Source organism: Acinonyx jubatus, chromosome D4 (genome assembly GCF_027475565.1).
Source record: "Acinonyx jubatus isolate Ajub_Pintada_27869175 chromosome D4, VMU_Ajub_asm_v1.0, whole genome shotgun sequence".
Lineage (NCBI taxonomy): Eukaryota > Metazoa > Chordata > Mammalia > Carnivora > Felidae > Acinonyx > Acinonyx jubatus.
The window spans coordinates 91378249-91399510 of record NC_069391.1 but is presented as its reverse complement, the minus strand read 5'-3'; the positions used below and the strand labels follow the sequence as shown (position 1 = coordinate 91399510).

Below are 21262 nucleotides of genomic sequence, written 5' to 3'. Positions count from 1 at the left end.
GCTGGTTTCACCAAGGAACGATTAAGTCACAATTTGAAAGGCAGCCGTCGCCACCACAGGTGGAGGCCAAAACTGTCGTTTTCACATTCGGGAGACCCAAAACCTGAACGTGGATAGGATGTTCCTCTGTCCCCCGTAGCTGCTCCAGGAGGGCCTGGTTAAATCCTGGTCCCACTTGGAATTCTGCAGGGCCAAAATGCAGTCTCTCTCTGAGCTGTAACCAGCGAAGTGGCCATCTGTCCACCCCTAGACTCTGGTCGTCGTCCTGGTGAGAAGTGCATGGGCAGGAACCCACTGGCGTGCCCAGCCCATCCTAGAGGGAGAGAAGTCCACCGAAGCCTTCGGGTAGAAGAGGGCGCCCGCGGACACACGCCTCCAAGCCCCACCCCTGGAGAGCGCGCCCTGCGCTCCCCGTCCTGTGGCTGGGTCGGGTGCCCTCGCTGCCTGGAGCGGGACCTCGGGGCTAGGCGCCGCCGCTCGGCGTGTGCCGCGCAAAACGTGAAGACCGGGAGGCAGGGCTGCGCAGGTGGCGCGCCTCTGCGTGAGCCTTGGATCCCGGGCGTCCTGTCTGCCTCGCGAAGACTTGGCCTGGACCACGTCGAGGACCTCACGAGCGGTTCTTGAACCAACAACCGGAGGCCGCTCCCAGCCCCGGGACACTTCCCGAGCGAGCTCCGCGGTGGCCTGGGGCTCCCGCGTAGCGTGGCTGCTACTGCCGGCGCCCTGGGCTGGAGGAAAGGGGCGGAGGCTCACCCCAGCCCCTCACACCGAGCAGAAGCGGTTCCAGGAATCCTGCAGCAACCCAGCCGCCTGCCGTGCCCAGTCCGAGCCCGTGGGGCAGGTCACGGTTCGCTTCCACGTAGCCCGGGGAAAGGATGTTTCAGGAGCCACTGCAAGCGTCCCTCCTACTTTGCCACGACCACCCTCCCCTAGCCCCGCGGACTCAGAGACCCCTTCATCAAGCCCGGCTGTGTCATAAAATATTTTATTGGAAAAAAATCACTGTCTTCGCAAGAGAGGGGTAGGAGCCCCAGCGACGTCGGGGGCCCGGCCTCAGGGTAGAGCCACCGGGCTGTCCGCGCGCCCTGTCGGGCCGTGGTGGCCTGCGCCGGGCCGCTGAGTCCCCGACGCGCGGAAGCGGGTGTGTGCCGGCGGCGTCCGGACGCGGGGGGCCGGCCGAGGCCGGTGGGGGTGCGGGAGAGGAGCGGGGCGTGAATGCGCGCGGAGCTCCGGGCCCAGGCGTGCCACGCGCCAGACGCGAGTCTCCAGGCCCGGGCCGGGGAGCGCACTAGGGCCGGGCTTGGCTGCAGGGTCTGTGTCCTTTCTTGGCCCCTAACTGTCCGCATTCAAGGTAATAATGAAACGTTTAGAAAGCAAATGGTGGGGCCGCAGAAGGGCCTACTCGCGGCTTCCCGCGCGCGGAGGGGGCCTCGGCAGCGCGGGGGTCCCGGCTCGCCGCTTTGCACGCTCAGTCCTCGCGGCTCCTGTCGATGATCTCGCCTGGCGCCTCCGCCGGCCTCTCCGCCTCCTTGGCGCGCTCCTGCTCCGTGAGTTGCTCACTCGTGGGAATGGAGTTCTTCTTGGGCCTCCCCTTGGGCTTGGTGGGAGACTCCAGGCCGCCGCCCTGCAGCACCTGTGCAGAGGAAGGGCCGGCCCCGCGGTGAGCTGGGACCAGGCAGCGGGACTCCGTGCCCTGTGCCCAGGCAGGGCCTGCCGGGCACTTTCCCACGGGCACCACCAGGCCATCTGAGGCCGTGCCTGGCCCCAGGAAATGGCGGCCATTTGAGCCGAAGGGTTGGGCCTGGGGGTTCAGGCTGCCAGGAAGCCTGGGGGCGCAGCGGAGCACGAAGGAATGTGGGCTGTGCTAGGGCACCCAGAGATGAGGAGAGAGCAGAGAGGGTCCCTGCGGGCACCAGCCGCGCAGGGAATCGGAAGGGGAATCGGAAGGGAGGGAACCGTCTAGGAGGTGGTGGGGAGGTGGGGAGGGGCGAGAGGAGAGTGGCTCCTGGAGGGCACAGGGGCCTGGCGCCAACCAGGGGCGAAAAGCCACAGGCACACTCACTATTTTCTTCCACTTCATCCTCCGATTCTGGTACCACGTCTTCACCTGCAACTGACTCAGGCCCAGGGATTCCGCCAGATCTATTCTGGAAAGAGCAGGGTGCACCCTCAGCTGGGCAAGTAGACTCCTCCCACCATCCGCCGGGCTCAGCCGGGACCCAGGCTACCTGTCAGGCGTGGAGAGGTACTTCTGCTTCTCGAAGCGTTTCTCTAGGCCCATCAGCTGCAGCTCGGTGAACACTGTGCGGCTCCGACGCCCCTTCTTGGCCTTGGTGCCCGGCTCCCCGGTGCCGGGCGTCTCCAGCTTCCCACGGAGCTGCAGCTCAAGCGGCAGGTGCGGTGTGCCAGGGGCGCCGGGCAGTCCAGGCCCTGCGGCCAGTAACGCTGAACCCAGCCCCGAGCACCCGAGCGGCGCCAGCGGGAACTTAAACACCGCTGCCTGCTCGGCCTTCAGCACGGCTGGAGGGAGAAAGAGTGGGGAGCCGGTGAGCTTGGGCCCTGCTCCCTCCTAAAGACCCCCAGCACTGTGCGCTTGGCCAGCGCCACCCAGCACAAACCCTTCCTGCCTGGTCACAAAGAGCGCGATTTGTGCCGCACGCCTAGGGTGACACTCTTCAAAGCCAGCGTCCCTGGAGTCTGCGAGGGGGGACCTCCCGCACCCCCGCCTTTGGTTGCTGTTCCCCAGGCCCCAACCGCCTCCGGGATTTTGGGATTCTCAATGCACACAAGGTTTCCGCAGGGAGAAGCACAGTGTGTGTCTTTCACAGAAAAGGAAAGCAAGAAGTGGCAAAGAGAAGGGCGAGCGTTTGCCCCAACCGAGTCGGCATCGCTGCGGCCCGGCCGGCCGAAACAAGATGTTTGTTAAATGAGTGAGCGCATCTGGCGTCCTGGGCCGGGCACCACAGCCACGCGGCGGGCAGGCGGCCGGTCTTTAGCGGGGGTGGGGCTGGGCGCTTCCGGGAAACTCGAGCACCCGCGAGTCAGGAAAGTACCCTTCCTGTTTTCTGTTTAGACTCTTCCCGCGAAGACCTTTCCATTATTCATTAGTCCTGTGATGATTGGTTTTTCTTTTTTTGCCCGCTTCCAACGAATTGTTAACAGCACTGCAAAGAGCAGCGGGGAGGCTGCCTCAGAGCTGGACTTGGAAGGCACGCACGAACGAACGGATGGGCCCTGCTGCCCCGTGCGCTGGCCGAGCAGCGGCTGCAGAGTCAAGGGTGCAGGGCAAGGCAGTCTGCCGGGCGGGGGTCCTGCCTGGGCGGGCATCTCACGGCGGCCCAGGCTCGCCCTGCTGGAGGAGGCGAGGGCCGGGCAGCGTGGAGGCAAATGTGAGGAGGGGAGAAAGGATCCTTGGGAGACGGTGGGAGACGGAGGGCAGACAGACCCCTTAGAGAGAAGCCCATGGGGGGGAGGGGAGAGCGGTAAGGGCAGACAGACCCCTTAGGGAGAAGCCGACGGGGCGGGGGCAAGGGCCAGAAGAAGAAGGGGTGCCTCGGAGAGGGACCGGCAGGGAAAGGCAGGATCGGCCAAGCAAGGAAGAGGAAGGACCCGCGGCGTCAGAAAAGGCCGGAGCAGGCAGCTACAGACCCAAGGAGGCCCAGCCGACCTGGAGGGGGAGGGCCAGGCGGGCAGCGGCTCACAGCCAGGCCTCTGGTCCCCAGGCCAGGCCCAGGGGCGTGGGCGCTGCAGCAGAGGCCGCGGGGCTCCCACCTGAGGCGCCGGCACCGGCGTCAGCCCCCAGCACAGCCCCCCAGAGACTCGGGCTTCTTCCCCAAAGGTCCGGCTTCCCCGCCGTGGGCAGCCGCGGCCACTCCCGACCAGCCCTCTGCGGCTGAGGCCCGGGAGCCCGAAGCCTGAGGTCGCTCTGACCCGCAGTCAGACATTAGCAGTCCGGTCCTGCGCCCGCGCCCGGAGGCCGCAGGTCGGCGGCGAAGGGGAGAGCGGACGCCCCCCTCCAGCCGGCCAGGTCTGTGCGCGGCCCGGCGCCTGCCCCGAGCGGCGACCTCGAGGCGCCTGTCCTTCTCCCCGCCCCCCCACCCCCACACCGCGCGGCCCCGCACGTACCCAGGTGGCTGTGGAAGGGCCGCGCCGCCAGCAGCGCCTGCACGCCGAACTTGAGCAGCTCGCCCGCGGCGGCGGCGGCGGCGGCGGCGGGCGCGGCGCCCTTGGGCCCCGGCGGCTCGGTGAGGATCTCCTCGATCATGAAGCTGCGGTAGCGGTGCGGCGGGTGGTCGGCGCAGCCCTCCGGCGGCCCGAAGCGCGCGGCGCCGGGCTCCCCAGGCCGCTGCATCGCGGCGCCCGCGGCTCGGTGGCGGTGGCGGCTGGGCGCGGGGGCCCCGCGCGGGGCTCTAGGCCGGCCCGCAGCTCCGGGCGGCGCGCGGGCGCCGGCTCATGCCCCCCTCCCCCGCCGGCCGGCCGGGGCGGAGGCGCAGGGCGCGGGCGGGGCGCGCGGGGCTCGGCCGGTCGGACCCGGGACTGCGCCCCCGCCCCGCGCCACCGCGCCTCATGCCCGGCCGGCCCCGCGTCACCGCCCCGCCCCGCCCCGCCCGGCCGCCCCGCCCCGCCCCGCGCCGCCGCCGCCGCCGCCCCCATCCCCACCCCCACCCCCAGGGCGAGAGCCCCAGGGAGGCCGGAGACGGGAGGGAGGCGGGAGAGAGGGGGCCGCTCGAGGGGCGGGCCGACCAGACCGAGGGGACCCGGCGAAGCGCACTCCCAGGAAGGAGAGAGCCAGAGAGCTCGGGGACCAGACCCCAGAGGTGGGAGCGGAGGGCTCGAGACCGAGGTGAGAGGGGCCAGCGCGAAACGGCGAGGCCACACAAGATGCGAGACAGGGGTGGGGGTGCCACGGACGCCGAGACGTGCGCGGAGAGCGGCCGGCAGAAGCGGGAGCCGCGGGCCGCGACGTGCCGCAGGGCACAGAGGCAGGCAGGGCTGGGCAAGGGGCGGTAAAGAGAGAGCTGGGGCCGCTAGGAAGACAGCGGCCTGGCCGGAGGAGGTGGGGGGGCGGGGGGTGGGTAGACAGCCCTGGAGAGGTCGGGGGAGGAGAGGCAAAGGCCGCGAAGCTCGCTGGGAAAGGGGTAGCTGCGCGCAAGCCTCCTGGCCGGCGCTCAGAGCCGCCCGCCAGGCCGGGGTGCAGCGGGAGGCAGCCGAAACTCGAAGAGCGGCGGCCGCACCTGTGCACCCCCGCCTCAGTTTACCAGGCATGGCCTCATTTGTCCCGAGCTGGCTGCCCCGAGGGGTGCTCCAGCGGGATTCATTACATCGCCAAGTGATGCATGGACACGTCCTCCTTGGCAACCCCGCTGGCTGTGGGGTGGGTTCTGCCCCCCTGGAGGAAGACACGGATGTCCGGGAAGGACAGGCTGCAGCCTCCCCTTTCCCCAGCTTTACAGTAAGAGAGAAAACTGTCCCCAGGGCTGAGCCGGCTGAGGGGCCACAGGGCGCGCTGAGAGCCTGGGGGCAACTGGCGTTGCCCTACGGGTCTCTGAGCCTTAGAGTACCCCCACGTGACTGGAGGAGGTCCAGCCTTCCCTGGCTGCTTCTCTTCATCACTGCAGGAATATCAACCTGAGCCGTCGGGTGAACAGCCCCCCCCCCCCCACCCTCTCGGCCGAGTTTCTGCCATCTCTGGTTCCCACCACTCCCCACAAGCCATTGCCCCATCTGGGCCTCACCTTCCAGACCTGTCCTGCGGGGATGCCGACTCTTGGCTCCAGGGAGGCTATGACAACTCAGTGGGGGGGGGGGGGGGGTCCTGCACCCATGTGCCCCACAGGTCTGTTGGGGAGGAGTACACCATTTGTCTGGGCAAGGAGGGTATCAATGGGGGTGGACGGGTGTCTCTGGGAGGCTGCTCGGCCGAGGTCCTTGTCCACTTCTCCCCCTATATGAGCTCTGCCCCAGGCCTCAGTGTTTGCTTCTGGGAAATGGCCTACCGACCCACGGCCTGCATTCTGCCAGCGGATGCAGGCTCTCTAGCCCCAGGGCAGGCAGTGAGACCTCTGGGACAGCCCCACTCCCTGCACCCGCCCTAGCCCCTTCGTGAACTAGGAGATGGCCGAGACTTCTTGTCCGTAGGGACAAAGACAATGTCTTGCCAGAGGCTCTGAGATCCCAGCTGCTTCCCCCTGCAGTGGTCGGGTGACTGGCTGGAGCTGCCCCTTCCTGGACGTAACAGCCAGCATCAGGTCTGAAAGGGGGCTTCCAGGTGCTCCACCTGTGGGTGGTCTTGTGAGTCACATGGTTGTTGTTGGAAAGGGGACAGTGTGGGACCCACTGAGAATGACAGTGTCCCACACTGAGCCGGCCACCCTCCCCATGAGAGGTGGCATGATGGGGGGTGGGGCCACCATGCCAGCTGTCCCAGGGAGAACCCAGCGGCTCCTGGACGGCACTGCCCGTCCCCACCCCCCCACTCCCCCCCACCCCGGGCCAGGAGGAGCAGGGCTCGTTCACCATGTGCTCCCTGCACATGTCAGCATCACACCATTTTCCTCTCACCGCCCCCCACCCCAGTTGGGCCCACCAGCCTCCACCCATCCTCACTAGCCCTCCCCCTCCCCCTCTTCGCAGCGTCTTTACAAGGGCATAGATGGGGGTGTTTCCTTTGGAGGGTTAGGCCCAGCCACCTCCACTCTATCCCTTCACCCCCCCCCCCCCCTTTTGAACCCCTGACAGAAGTTTCTCAGCTCTAAGCCGTCTCTTCCCGATGCAATTGCTTCTCCAGGCGGTCTCGGGTCCTTAGATGGAAGACCAGGTCCCAGATGACACTGGGTTTCCAGCAGCGGTCAACAGACCCATCTGCCCCCCCCCCCCCCCACGTTGGCCTCCTAGGTCAGGCTTGAGAGAAGGAAGTCATTGTCAGGGTGAGACCTCACCTCTAGATTTGGGGGAGTCAGAACACTGCGCAGCCCAGCCCACACCCCATTTCGCAGGTGCGGAGGCCCAGAGTGCCTCCCCCAGCTCTTTGGACACCGCCCGGGCGCTTTCTCCGTGGCTGGTGAGGTCTGCGCGCAGGGAATGAGGCCCCGGGCTCTTCGCAGAATGCCTCCAGGGGACCAGTCGGAGGCCTTGGTCTGGGCCTCGGTCCCAAGAGAAGCCGGCCCGCCCATCACCCTCCCTCAGGTCTCCCATACCCGGTGGGAAGGCCTCTGACCTCCCCGCCGGAGGAGGCCTCCCCGCTGGCGCGATCCCAAGCAGACCCGCAGATAAACCCCTCTTAGGCGAAACAATGCGCACGAACGGTAGCAGGGCCTCTTCTGCTCGGGAATTGCCGCGTCGTGGGCCGGCAAAGGTTCACCGTGGGTCCCTCCTCCCCGTCCTATAGGAGGGGGCCCCCGGGGCGGAGGAGCCTCCGAGCCTCCGAGCCCCCACCCCAGGGGCGCAGCAGCCGAGCCAACGCCTGGGACCCGACTGGGGCCTCCCGCCGCCGCCGCCGCGAAAATCCCGGAAACCGTCCGCTCTCGGCGGGCGCAGTGGAAAAGGTGACCTCAGCGCCCGAGGCCAGCCACCCTCTCCCAGCGGCGGGCGGCGAGGGGCTTCAGGTGGCTGGGGGGTCCCGGCGCCGGCTGGGGCCGCTTTCCCCCACTGAGCCGCCCTTCCGGACCCCGCGGCCGAGCTGGAAGCGAGACGCGGGGAGGGGGTAACTCCCTCCCTAAGCAACCCCTCAGCAGGGGTGCCCGGGTTCCAGACTCCCCCTCCTCCCCCGGCGCCTCCTCGAGGGAGCCTTTCGCCGTGGTTGTCCCGAGCCCCGACGCAGACGGGGAGGCTGAGTCGGAAGTGCGCGGACCTGGGCGAGGCCGGCGGCCGGCGGCGCTGCTTCTGCATGGCCGGGAGGGGCCCAGAGGCGCCGGGAGGGGCCTGGGACCAGCCCCCACCCGACCCCGGCTCCGGCGGGTTTCTTTGCGTCTCCTCCCCCGTTGGCCGTGGGCTTGGATCTTACGCCGCAAAACGGAGTCAGGGCGGGAACGGAGGGTACGTTGCTTCCAAGACCTGTGGGCTCACCTCCCAATGCGACGGCTCAGCAGCTGCCTGCGGAGACTCCCACGCTTCCTCCGCGAGCCCCGACGGGCCAGCGGGTCCCGGCGCAGCCCCGCGCGCAGGTGCTCATCCTCGCTCCCTCCCGGAAGCCTACGGTTCTGGTTGTCCCCGGCCCGGCCCGGCAGGCGGAGGTGGCTCCCGCACCCGCCGGACCTCAAGTGCGCAGCGCCCCGAACGCACCGTGCGCCTTCGGCTCGCGCCCTGCTCGCGCTCCCGGTGCGCGGGTTCCAGACTGGCCACCTCTGTCCTGCCTTCAAAGCAGAAGATCTCGGGGTCCTCACGCTCGCAGGTCACATCTCTCAGGGATCGCCGAGTGACTTTCTCGTTGGAGACGCCTTCCTTTACGAAAGTTTCGATGTCAAGTGTAGACTTTTCGTTTTGGATCATTTCAAACCCCTGTGAGCTTGGGGCTCAAATCGGGTTTCGGGACAGCGCCTTAAGACACATCCCTCCTTCTTCTCTTCAAATTATTCCTTTTCTGGTATTTTACAAACTTGCTCCTTTGGAATGTGCTATTTTATTTTTGTTTTGTAGTTATTTTTCTTAAACGTGTGGTTTTCTTTAGAAGTGTGAATTTTAAAAGATAAATCTGTAGGCAGGTAGTAACTGGCTCGAGGCAGCGCAGACCCCAGACCACCCAGCCTCGTCAGCCCCCTGTATGTCCCGCCTCCTTTCACGCCGACCCCTCCACCTGGCCCCAGGAGGCTCCGCAGGGACCTTGGATCCCAGTCCACACCCGGGGCCGGAAGCGGTGGCTGCTGGGGCCGGTGTTCGATGGGGACCCGCAGCATGCGCAGGAACAGTGAGGACGGGTGTGGGCGGCCTGGAGATGTGCCCCGCGCTCTGGGCCCTGTGAGTGGGGACACGGTGCCAGGCCCCCAGACTGGTCAGACTCCTGCCTGGGCGTGCATTCCAGACCGCATTGGGACTGGGAGCTGCTCCGCCTCAGGGAGAGGGAGGGTCCGTGCAGGCCGCCCCCACGGCCATCTCCGCCATCACAGCAGGTGCCAGGTCGCCCACTGGCCACCACCCCCCCCCCCCGCGTCACTGGCCTCGAAGGCAGCAGAGGAGGAGAGGCCCCACAGCAGAGGCAGGGTCTCTCCAGCGGGACCCCCCTCTCCAGGTGCGCCTGGAAACTGCTTCTGCTTCCCTTTCTTTTGCTTTCCTTTTCCATCCTTGTTGGCTCTCCTGTTTCTCGTCCCTCCCTGCATTCACTCACCCTCTTTCTTCTTTTACTTTTTAGCTCTTCCTTCACCTGGGTCACCTTCCGCTAGGGCTCCCTTCCGCCCTTCTGCTCCCCTCTCGCAGACACTGCTCCTTCCCCAGTGTCTTCAGTCAGAAGGAGGGCTAAGCCAGTCAGTCTTCCTGATGATAAGGCGAGGGTTGCACTCATGGGTGGCTCCAGGGTGCCCGATGCAGAACCCGTGGAGGGGCCCGTGGCCTGCGTACCTGGACCACGTCTCCTTCCTAGCCAGCCAGCGGGGTACCTGGGGGCCCAGGCAGAGACCAAGCCACTGTCTGGCCCCGCCGCCCCTCCCCCCAGGCAGGTTGGGAGGGCCGCACCAGCTCCTCAGGTTGGGTCCGCCAGCACCTGGGAGGACAGATCAGGTTGTCGGAGTTCAAGTAGGGACTCACACCTGTGCCTCTCCTCTTCCTCCATCCCTTCTCCTGGGACTGGGGATGTGGGCGGGGCTACAGGGGACAGAGAAGCCACAGCTGCCTCACCCCTCAGACAGCAGGACAGTACGGCCTCTGGTCCCCAGACTCCCCTCCCTCCTGCTGGTCTGAGTGGGGATGGGGTCAGGACTCTGGTGCCGTCCCCACACACCAGGCTGTCCTGCCCCTTGCGCCCGCCTGACCTGGGCTTCCTGCAGCATCTTGTACCTGTCTTTGAGTGCTAAGGAGGGGCCCCGAGGCCCAACTCGCAAGTGTCCAAATGCCATCCAGAGCACAAAGGACCCCACAATGAGCCCAGGACCCTGGTTTCTGGTCCTTTCCTTCTCCTGCCCTTGAGCAAGTCCACTTCCTGTCTATTGCCTCGGTTTCCCCAAATGAGACAATGAAAGGAGTGAACTGGGTGAATTCTCCTCCTTGCCAGTTTTAATAGCCTAGATCAGGGGCCCCAGACTTTCTCTGTAAAGGGCCGGATACATCAAGATTTTAGGCTTTGCGTCCACACGGTCTGTTGCAGTAACCCCCTCTGCTCGGCAGTGAGAAAGCAGCCAGAGAGAACGTGTCCTGGCTGTGTGCCGACCACACTTGATTTATGCACATTGACACTTGGATTTCATTTAATTTTCACATGTGGCAAAATATTATTCTTATTTGTATTTGTTCTGACCATTTAAAAATGTCACAGCCGTCGTGGGTGCAGGGGCCGTGCACAGCCAGGCAGTCTGGTTTTCTGGTCTACTATTTGTAGTCTATTTCTGATTCTCATGCACACACATATGTACTTCTACATCAGAGGTGTTACCTAAGCAAAAAAAAAATTTTTTTAGTGTTTTCCCCACATAAGCACCCTTTAGTTTAGCTCTGGAGCCTTGGACACATAAATGATGTAGTTCATTCCTATGACCGTGTTTGACTTCTTAACAATTTAAAATCTTCTCGATGCTCATACTGTGTTATACACGCATGGTTTAGAGTTGTCAGCTCATCGAATAGATGGGCTCTCACAATAGTCCTTTAAGGATTGTTTATTTACCCCCCCCCCCTTTCCAGTGCTTTGCACACTCCTGGTGACAGGGAACTCACTCCCTTCAGTGGCAGTGCTAAGAGACTCCTAGGGCTGGGTCCTCTGGAGAGTCCTGGCTATTGAGAACCCAGTGACCTGCCTGCTGGCCCCGGAAAGGCAAAGGCTACCGTGGGTATGAGTGCTCCGTCCAGGGCCCATCCTTTCCCATCTCTACTCAATTCCATCTAAATCCTCTCCAGCTGTTGAAATGTGGATGGACAAGGGAGCCACATCCTTGATTTTCTGGAAGTTTCCCAAGTCCTGAGCCTTTGCAGGCCTTTGCAGCTGCCAAGTGACAAATCCTGCAAGGAATATGCAACGGGAAAGAATATGACAGAAAAACAGCTATTATAAATGTGTTACTTGCTAGAAATATTTCCAGGAAATCTTGTTCGTGCAGAGGCCTCACGGCTCCCCCATCTGCATCTTCAATGGCTCTCGCGCCATCTGCTGGTCGGATTGAGTCATAACAGGCTCCCCAGGAGGCTCTTTTCCTCATCAAAAGGAAAAACAAGCCAGAAATTCCTCTCCCCTTTATGTACCAGACGTCTGTTGGATGCTAAGGAGACAAAGGAAGGGGCAATTTATCTGCCCTCGAGGAGCACAGTTTAGCCACGGAGAGAGGTAGAGATGTGCTCACAACTGATAGCAAGGGTGAAGCTGTGACACGGGTGGGGACAGGTGGGGAGAGATGGAAAGCTTTCTAGAGCAGGTGACATGCTGTCGCACCCAGCCAGGGGTGAAGAGCTTCCAGATGCAGACGCGATGAGCTCACGCCTTCTGGGGGGTGTTAATGTTCCAATCAGTGTGCTGGCGGTGTGTCGGCTTTTCAGTGTTTGGATATTTTGGACACAGCCAGCCTTTGGAAACCTAGCAGGCTGGAGCTCCATGCCCCACGCCCTCTCCTGACATCTGCGGATGTTTTCTGGGCCCTACTGCTGAGAAGGGCTCCAGTGTGCACTCCCCAAGTGGAATCACCCTGGGAACGGTTTGAGGAGCATGTCCTCCGAGTCCCGCCCTCATACTGTCTCATTTAATCCTCACTAGGACAAGGGCTACTGAGCCAGTGGCTCCCACTGCCAGATGTCACCTCCAGCCAGGTGTCCAGAAGCACACCTTGCTCACTGTGTTTAAATCTGGCCTCCTCCTCCCTGCACCTCCCCAGGCAGCCACTCCTGCTCCCACACAGGGGGTGGGTGGGGAGGCCCGGCCCAGCAGCCGTCAGTGCACACAGGCCTCGCTGGCTGCTGACTGCAGGCAGCCCTGGGAGGCAGGCCCCATTCAGGGTTCTGGGCCCCTGTGCCAGCCTTGCCCCGGGCCCATCCTGGCTGTCTAGGAGAGCAGATGGGCGTTGAAGACAGGGGTGACCAAACGTGGTGGCTTTGGGAAGAACGGTCCGCTCTGGGAACCCCAGGAGAGGTCAGGGGAGGAGGCAGCTGACTCGGTGTCGGGGTGTGGCAGGCAGGGGCAGGGAGGTGGAGGAAAACCATTTTCTGGGGCTGGAAAGCCCTCTGGAATGTAAGCTTGGTGTGGGGGTCCAAGACCTTCTGGGAGGTCTAGGTAGTCACCTGCTTCGAGGCTAAAAGCCTTGTTCCAGAAACACGGTGGTTCCCGAATGGTTTTGCATTTAGTGGTACACCCGGCAGCATCCTCAGCCAGGGAGTTACGGTTGTAGACCCTCCTGGCACCTGGGGACAGGCTGGGGACAGCTGTTGGGGACCAGGGAAGGTCTGGAGACCCCTGTTGTAAGCACATAGCCAGAACCACCATGTACAGACTACACAGCTCTCGGGGGTATCACTGACTGTGCTGTGAAGGGCACTTCAGTGCACAACCCATACAACTGTCCAGGAGGCCTGCCAATTATTCATTACCTTCTGTTCTCATGGAACAAAAGGGGGTTGAAGAGACCGTTGTCTTTCAGCTCATCGTGCTCTGTGGGCCTCTTTCCCAGACGATGAGCCACGTGTCGGAACAAGAGGAAGCAGATCCTTTCAGTACACGTCATGTGAGAGACCTACCCTAGTTTAGAAATCCAGGTTTTAAATGCCCTGCTGTTTTATGTTTCTACTACAGATGAGAATAAAATTTCTCTAAGTGCAGAGCAGGGAATCGAGGCCAGTTGAATTCTGAGAGCGCCCCCTGGTGACGTGCCCTGTGTAACCCCCAGACCGTGGGCGTACCTGCTGGTTGGTACCTTATCTGACAGACAGGATTTGCTAACGTAATTGAGGTCCCTAACTGGTTGTGTTGAATTGATCAAAAGGGAAATTATCCCGGACTTGACCCAACCGGGGGACAGGGGCCTCCCTGAGGTCAGGAGATGGTTCTGTAGGCCTGGAAATCGGCTGCTACGTGGTGAGGGCCCTACGGAGGGGCCATGGGACCAGGACCCCAGGGGGGGCCTCCGGGGGCAGAGAGCAAGGAGGTGAGTGATGCCAACAGCCCGAATGAGCTTCGAAGTGGGTCCATGGTCAGCTGGACCTGCAGATGAGGGCAGCCCTACCAGCGGCCTGGGCGCCTTTGTGGGACCTCCAGCAGAGAACCCTGCCTGCACCCCTGGCCCGCAGACACCCCGAGATAACGAGTGCATGCTGTTTGTGGTGATTCGTTAGGCAGCAGTAGAAACCAATTCGGTACGGAGACCCGTGCTGTCAAATGTGACTTCTGCTCTGGAGTAAAAAGAACACAAGAGGACAGGACACTCCTCCATGCCCCAGGGGCAAAGCGGGGGGTCTGCCCTGCCGAGAGATCACAGCATGCCGGTCCCCACATGCCTGCTGACACCCGGGGAGGCCCTTTGGCAGGGAGCTGGCCACAGTGGGCAGGACCTCTGTGCCGCTTGCTGGCCTGGAGCAGAGAACAAAGATCATTCTGGTCACCTAGTATCCAGATACCATCCTGCTGCAATTAAGAGTTGAGTGCAGGAAAAACCCTGCCCAGAGAGGGAGGCTGCTGAGCTGGCTGGTGGTGCACACAGGCAGGGGCGAGGGTGTCCAGTTCCTCTGTCTCCATCCCTGCTTGGCTCTTCTGGGCTCTGGGAGGCAAGACAAGGTAGCAAGTAGAATTTAACCCTCTTCTGAGACCCGGGTCTGGTGTCTGCACTGCCCCACCTGCCATCTGGAGCTGGGTCTGGGTCAGGTCACAACACTCCCCTCCCCGCTGCCCTGCAAACGCACTGCCCACAGGAGTCCTCCCCTCCCTCGTGGTGACAGACCCCAGTTGCGGATGCCAGTGTCTGCGTCCAGCACCGTGCCCTCGCTTCTCCTGTTCCCTGACAGGACCCTTAGGTCCTGGCAGGAGTAGGTGACTGGTACAGCCGTGCCTGGTGGGGGGTTTGCCTGCTCGCTGGGTGTGAACAAATGGGGTGTTGGGAAGGGTCTGAGTGCACCGGGGCCATACCACTATCTGGATGCCGTGGGGAGAACCCTGAGCCTGTGACCAGCTGGGCAGGCCAATTCTGTCCTGGCCCCCTGACACCACTGACCCTCCCAGGGTGGGGCCCAGACCCTCCCTGGAGTGCTGCAGCCCTGCAAGGCTCCTACCTCCCTAACCATGAGGCTGCAAGGGCCTGACTGTCGCAGGCTGCTGTGGTTCCTCAAGTCCCTTCATCCCTTGTAAGCAGCGGCAGGCGTCACGAGGGTGGGGCATCGGCTGTGTTAATAGCCACCTTGTCTCTGGAGAGCCTTCCTCAAAGGGTGGGGGTGGGGGTGGAAAGGCACGGCCGGCTCTCCCGGCCTGGCCCATAGCAGGTGCTGAGTGAGCACAGCTCTTGCCCTGCGCCTGAGACCCCTGCCAGAGCCTGTCCACTGGGGTGACCCCCTAGTCTCCTTCCGCTCGGGGCTCCCGCTGCCCTGGATCCCCACTCCGCTGGCCCTGCCTTCTGCTTTTCCTTCCTGCTACCCCCAAGTCCCCCATCCTCAATCTCTTCCAGATCCCGATCTCCAGCCTCATCACTGGATGGGCGGCTGGTATCACCCCCACACTCCCCCAGGGAAACTGAGGCTCTTCCAGGGCCCTCCTAGTCTGACATTCTGAGACAAAACCAGTCCATGCTGTGTTTCCATGGTGGATCACAGCTCCGCAACAGCTCTGGCTCCCCAGCACCAGCCTGGGATTGTGGGCAAACAGTAGGACTTCTCTGAGCCTCAGTTTCCCTATCTGCCTGGTGGGGACGGTAACAGTCGCACATTCAGGGGTTACTGTGGATAAAATGAGGTGCTGTTTTCAAGGTGCTTAGCAAAAGGTCAGGTTCAGAGTAAGTGCTCACAAGACTGGAGCAAGGAGGTGGGTTTAGGAGCCAGTGGTCACTGTGGGAGCGAGCACAAGCCCGAGCAATTAGTATGATTGTCTTCCTCTTTCTGACAAGGAAGCTGACTGGAGGCATTCCCAAAATAGACCAGGGCAGCGAGTGAGGGCACAGCCAAGATTCGAGCCCTGTGCTAGGAGATCAGCAGGTGCCCAGGTCTGGGAGGGGAACCGAGTGGTCCGGCAGCAGAGAGGAAGCCTGTATGTACTGGGAATAAGAGATGGAGAGAGGCCCCGACGGGCCCAGTGCAGTGGGCAGGGGGGAGGTGCGGGCGCTGTGCATGCGTCTGGAGAGGCCTGTGCGCAGAGATGCTGTAGGGGGTTCTCGGCACAAAGGTGGCGTGGCCTCCTCCCGCCCGCATGAGCCCCTGTCCGCGTAGGCCCCCGCCTATAGATGGCTGTGTGCTCACTGCCCAGAGCCCCTGGCCACTTGCTGTCTTGCCCTTGCCCCCCTTCTTGTGCAGGCCCAGCCTTGGGTTTCAGATCTTGGGGTGAAGCCAGGTGCCTTTCCAGGACAGGTGGGGACAGAGGAGATGCATGTGCCCAGGCTGGACCCTCCCTGCCTCTCTCGAGCCTCAGCTTCCTCCCCACCCCACCCCCATCCCCTGGAGAACCAGGGACCCTACGGGACAGGGGTGGGGGGCTTCCCCTCCTGTGGGAAGAGGAGGAGGAGCCCTGAGCACAGCCTGCCATCCACCGAGCAGGTTCTCAAGGACGCCAGGCCGGTGCCCCCTGCAGGGTGCTGGCACTGAGCGAATGGCCCAACCGCCCTCTGCTGGGTGCTCGGGGAACAGCAACTTGGCCCGAGCCATCTTCTCTCCAGCCCTTCCAGCTGCAGACTGAACATTTGTGGACGCGGTCTATGTGTATTGTGTCATCTTTGCCACAGGCCTTTAAGGTCCTTAAGAACAAGACTCACCGACCCCCACCTCCATCCCTGCCGAGGACTTCACGTTTCCAGGGGGACGGGGAAGGTCTGATGTTTAAAAATGCCGACAAGGAGGGTTCTAGAACAGGGCCATCACTGCCTGTGTGGCTTTCCAGGGCTCCTGCCAAAGCAGCCCCACACACAGGGCAGCTTAGAACAACAGAGTCCAGGGGTGCCTGGGGACTCAGTCGGGTAAGCGTCGGACTTCAGCTCAGGTCATGACCTCGTGGTTTGTGAGTTCGAGCCCCATGTCGGGCTCTGTGCCGACAGCTCAGAGCCTGGAACCTGCTTCAGATTCTGTGTGTCTCTCTCTCTGCCCCACCCCCACTCACGCTCTGTCTCTCTCAAAAATGAATAAACATTAAAATTTTTTTTTTAAATAAGAAAAGAACAACAGAGTCTATCTTCTAGCTGTGCTAGAGGACCCCCAGATCGAGGGGTCGCAGAGCCTCGTTCCCTCCCAACACCAGGGGAGGACCCTTCCTTGTCTCTTCAAGCTCCTGGAGCCAGCCCCTGCTGGCCTCCGTGTCTGCCACTGTGGTCATTCCCATCCATGTGTCCAGGTCTCCCTCCTCACCAGGCCTGCAGCCATTGGGTGGGGGCCCACCCTGATCCAGCCTGACAGAATCTTAACAAGTTATATCCGCAAAAACGCTTATTTCCAAAGCGTTACATTCACAGGGGATGGGGAGTTAGGACTTCAGTATGTCTCTTTGGCAGTCGAGATTCACCTGACACTGCCCGCATAGCATCTTTGTACAAATTACGTAAAGACCACCCCTTATGCAGGTAGGCATGGCAGCAGCAGCAGAGCACAGGCTGGGTTTGAGCCCCTCACATGCCCTCAAGTCAGGTACCCTTATGCAGTGAACAATCTGCACAACTGGAAGCAGCAGCTCTGTTCTGGAACCTCTCATTGAGAAGCTTAACATCCATTCCAGATAAAAAGTCCAGACTGGAATTTCAATGTCAACCAGGGCCAGAAGGTGCTATGAAGCCCAAGGGAGAGGCCAAGGCGGGGCCTGCAGCAGGCAAGGCCACAGGGGGTACATTGTCTGCGGAGAATTTAAGAACGATAGCAAAAGCTCAGTAAAAGTGGATCTGCCTTTTATTGTCCCCATGCACCCACGACTCTAAACAGTGTAACTCAAATCTCCTGTTGGTCTTAGCTCTAAGCGACTGCTACAGAGTTTTCAGATTAGTGCCCACTTATTACTTGTCTTTTCACGAACACTGTGGCCGGCACAGGAGTTGTTCAGATAACTGGAATTCTGCAGCCAGGCCAGACATTCACATCCATCTTGAGTGTGGAAGGCTCGGGACCACTGGCAGTCATGACCCTGTGGGATTGCACACCCCTGAGACCCAGGGTAGTCAGTGTCCCTCGGGAAAGCAGAGTGACCACAAAGACAAAGACAGACTCCCAGCTTCTTCAAATCTGCCATTCTGCAAGACCCCGGGAAGTTTTGATTAGTTTTCAAACCCTCCGACAGTGAGACGGAGATCCAGTGGGAGGTAAGAGCTAATAGTGCCATGGTCCGGAACACAGTGGTCGTTACCACACGAGTGATAAAATGGCAAGAACAGCATCAACATACCAACGTCAACTTCCTGCTTTTGACGCTGGTTAACCCTAGTTAATTCACCGGTTGCAGAGTGGGATGGAGAGTACACGGGGACCTCTCTCTACGACCTTTGAATCTGTGATATGGTTCAAAATAAAAACTTAAAAATATATATATATAATGGTGGAGGGGCACCAGGGTGGCTCAGTCGGTTAAGTGTCCAACTTTGGCTCAGGTCGTGATCTCACGGTTCATGAGTTCGAGCCCCACATCAGGATCTCTGTCCTCAGCACAGGGCCCGCTTTGGATCCTCTGTTCCCTTCTCTCTCTGCCCCTCCCCCCCCCACAAATAAATAAATGCTTAAGAAAAGTATAGGCTTAAAAAATATATATATATACATATACATATATATGTGTGTGCATATATATATATATATATATGTATATAAAATGGTACACAAGAATGATCTCAAAAACAAAAAACAAAAAAACTCCAAAACGCCATGACGGTGCAGATTGTAGAGTGTAATCATTTTGTTTGTGAGTGCAAATTTATTTTGTACCTGAAATATTTTACTGAATTTGGTTATCTTTGAAATTAGAATTTATTATTCTTTTAAAATTATGCTACTTAATTAATTTTTATTTAATTGTTATTGGGGCGTCTGGGTGGCTCAATTAGTTAAGCTCCAACATCGGCTCAGGTCGTGATCTCATGGCTCGTGTGTTCGAGCCCCGCGTCGGGCTCTGTGCTGACAGCTCAGAGCCTGGAGCCTGTTTTGGATTCTGTGTTTCCCTCTCTCTCTGCCCCTCCCCTGCTCACACTCTGTCTCTGTCTCTGTCTCTGTCTCTGTCTCTGTCTCTCTCAAAAATAAACAAACATTAAAAAATTAAATTGTTATTAAACCACAATAGACCAATGTGTAGGTTTAAGGTTTTCCCCTTTCAAAAACACTCAAGTAAGTCGAGGGTACTAACCTATTGGTTTCTTCCTATTTTGTACCATATAGATAGATAGATAGATAGATAGATAGTTTTGTTTTGTTTTGTTTTGTTTTTACTGGCATGAAGTTAGGTAAAAGTTTACTGTCTGAGTCCCTTTACCGCCATGATGGTGGTTGATTCATGTCATTTCATGATTATTCCTGAAAACAGTTTTGTTGTGTCCCGGAGAGGGTGCTAAATAATGCAGCACCAGGCATGCTGTATACACTGTGGGGCCCAAACTGACCCTGTTAACTGCTTGGGGCCTGAACCCAGCTCTGCCCGGCGCCCTCCACCCTCTGACCTGTCTGCACATCTGTGGCTCGGCAGCACAGGGTAAACACAGGTGCCCCGTGGCCCTAAATGTCAAGGACAGGCTGACTCTACATTTGGTTCTTAGGAGGGAAGCAAGTTTCAGGAAGCTTTGTCCCCAAAGGCGAAGGCTGCACAGTTAAGGTGTAATTATAAACACACCCTGTTAGGGGTGCTCTTGGTCACTGGGGACCCAGCACACATGGACCCCTGGGGGTCAGGCCGGCGGGCCAGAGTCCTTAGAGGAGCCATGTTCCCCCCGTGGCCTCCCGTGTAAAGGGGCCCATCGACAGACACTTGTCTACATGCTGCTGTAAGGAGCCAGTGGGTCACATGTGGGCGTGCTGTGTCCCTCCATCCTCACCACCACATACACGTCACTCTGCTCAACTGCTCCCTACACAGCTCAAGGGCCACTTCACCCTCTGGGCCTCAGTTTCCCCATCTGTGATTGGCTGGCTCTCCAGGCACCTGCCAGCGCTGATGTCATTTTTGTCCCAGCTCTCATTGTCCAGGACCTATTTATTCCTCCATGTGGCTGCTGGGTCCATCAGCCACTTAACCCACAACAGTCCTAGGGGTTAGGCATGGTCTTTCCTCCTTACAGATAAGGAGACTGAGGCTAGCTACGTTGGTAACTTGCCTGTTTACTCTGTAGTGAGCGTGGAGCTGGGGCTTGAACCTCAGCTCTCACAAAGCCCACTAACCACTAGGCTACACTGCCTCCATTGCAGGCAGAAATAAACCTCAAGTTCCCAGCACCAACTGCCACTGGTGAAATTGAAAGCCTTGTGTGGTAGTGAGCTCACTAACACTGCAGGTGTGCAAGCAGAGACAGGCCGATTTGTCAGGGAAGTTGCAAAGGGTCAGAGAGAGGATTCCTTAAGACCTGCATGCTTCAGTGACAACATTGTATTAGTATGGGTAGTACGGACGTTTTAACAAGATTAATTCTTTCCATCCATGGACATGGAATATCTCTCCATTGATTTGTGTCTTTTTCAATTTTTTTCATCAATGCCTGATAATTTTCAGGTTAAATTTATTCCTAAGTATTTTATTCTTTTTTGGTGCAATTTTAAATGGAATTGTTTTCTTAATTTCTCATTCTGATAGTTCATTATTAGTATATAGAAACACAACAGATCTTTGCATATTGATTTTGTATCCTGCCACATTACTAAATTCACTTATGAGTTCTAGAAGGCTCAGGGTGGAGTCTGTAGGGTTCTGTGTGTGTAATGTCACATGTCTGCAAATGTGACAGCTTCTTCCTTTCCAATTTCGATCCTTCTATTTCTTGTTTTTTCCTAATTACTCTGACTAGGAGACTGTGGTTTTACATTTAAATGAATTTTTTGTAGACAACACATAATTGTGTTTTTTTTTTTTATCTATCTCTGCCTTTTAGTGTGAGCATTTAAGCCATTGATATTTAATTTTTGTTTGTTTATTTTTGAGAGAGAGAGAGAGAGAGAGAGAATGTGGGGGAGGGGCAGAGAGAGAGAGAGAGGGGGAGACACAGAATCTGAAGCAGGCTCCAGGCTCTGATCTGTCAGCACAGGGCCCAACGCAGGGCTCAAACCTACAAACTGTGAGATCTAGACCTGAGCTGAAGTTGGTCATTTAACCGACTGAGCCACCCAGGTGCCCTTAAACCATTGACATTTAACGTAGTTATCCATACGGTTGGATTTAAGTCTACAGTATTGATACTTTTTTATTTTTCTTCATTGCTTTTTTTTTTAATCCCTGCCTCCTTTTAAGGCAAATACCTTTTTTTTATGATTTCAGTTTGTCTCCATGCTTGTCTTATTAGGTAGATTTCTTTTATTTATGCATTAGCGTTATTAGTTGCTCTGGGATTTATGTTGATCACGATCTATGTTCAAATAATATCATATTTTCTCATGTATAATACATGAATTTTACAACAGTCAACTTACATGTCCTTTCCCCCCACACTTTGTGTGTTGTTATTGTACACTTTAATCCTACATATGTTGTAAACTGCAAAATACGTTGTTGGTTTTTGCTGTAAGCAGTCAATCATCATTTAAGATTAAAAAATGGGAAAATGTGGAGTGCCTGGGTGGCTCAGTCAGTTAAGAATCCCACTTTGGTTCAGGTCATGAGCTTGTGGTTCATGGGTTTGAGCCCTGCATTGAGCTCTGTGCTGATAGCTCAGAGCCTGAAGCCTGCTTTGGACCCTCTGTCCTCCTTTCTCTCTGCTCCACCCCTAATCACTCTCTCTCTGTTCCACCCCTAATCACTCTCTCTCCCCAAAATAAGTAAACATTAAAAAAAAAATAATTCGGGGGGGTTGCT

The 21262-nt window shown here is 58.9% G+C and overlaps 1 protein-coding gene across 1 annotated transcript; it reads right to left on the bottom strand.

The window, feature by feature from the left end:
• Positions 1 to 969: 969 nt before the first annotated feature.
• Positions 970 to 4387, bottom strand: BARX1 (BARX homeobox 1). Its single transcript, XM_027041251.2, has 4 exons — positions 4126 to 4387; positions 2229 to 2520; positions 2063 to 2147; positions 970 to 1633 (listed from the first exon to the last, which is right to left on the bottom strand). The coding sequence occupies exons 1-4, from the start codon at positions 4349 to 4351 to the stop codon at positions 1469 to 1471; spliced, it is 768 nt and encodes a 255-aa protein (XP_026897052.1). The 5' UTR covers positions 4352 to 4387; the 3' UTR covers positions 970 to 1468.
• Between the last annotated feature and the right edge of the window lie 16875 nt (positions 4388 to 21262).

Bases quoted from the DNA above. Each gene is read 5' to 3' on its own strand.
- BARX1 (XM_027041251.2), bottom strand. From the start codon at position 4,351: ATGCAGCGGCCTGGGGAGCCCGGCGCCGCGCGCTTCGGGCCGCCGGAG. The intron at 2,521-4,125 runs GTACGTGCGGGG...TTCTCCCTCCAG, and splicing joins GCCCTTCCACAGCCACCTGG to CCGTGCTGAAGGCCGAGCAG. The intron at 1,634-2,062 runs GTGAGTGTGCCT...TCCTCTGCACAG, and splicing joins GGATGAAGTGGAAGAAAATA to GTGCTGCAGGGCGGCGGCCT.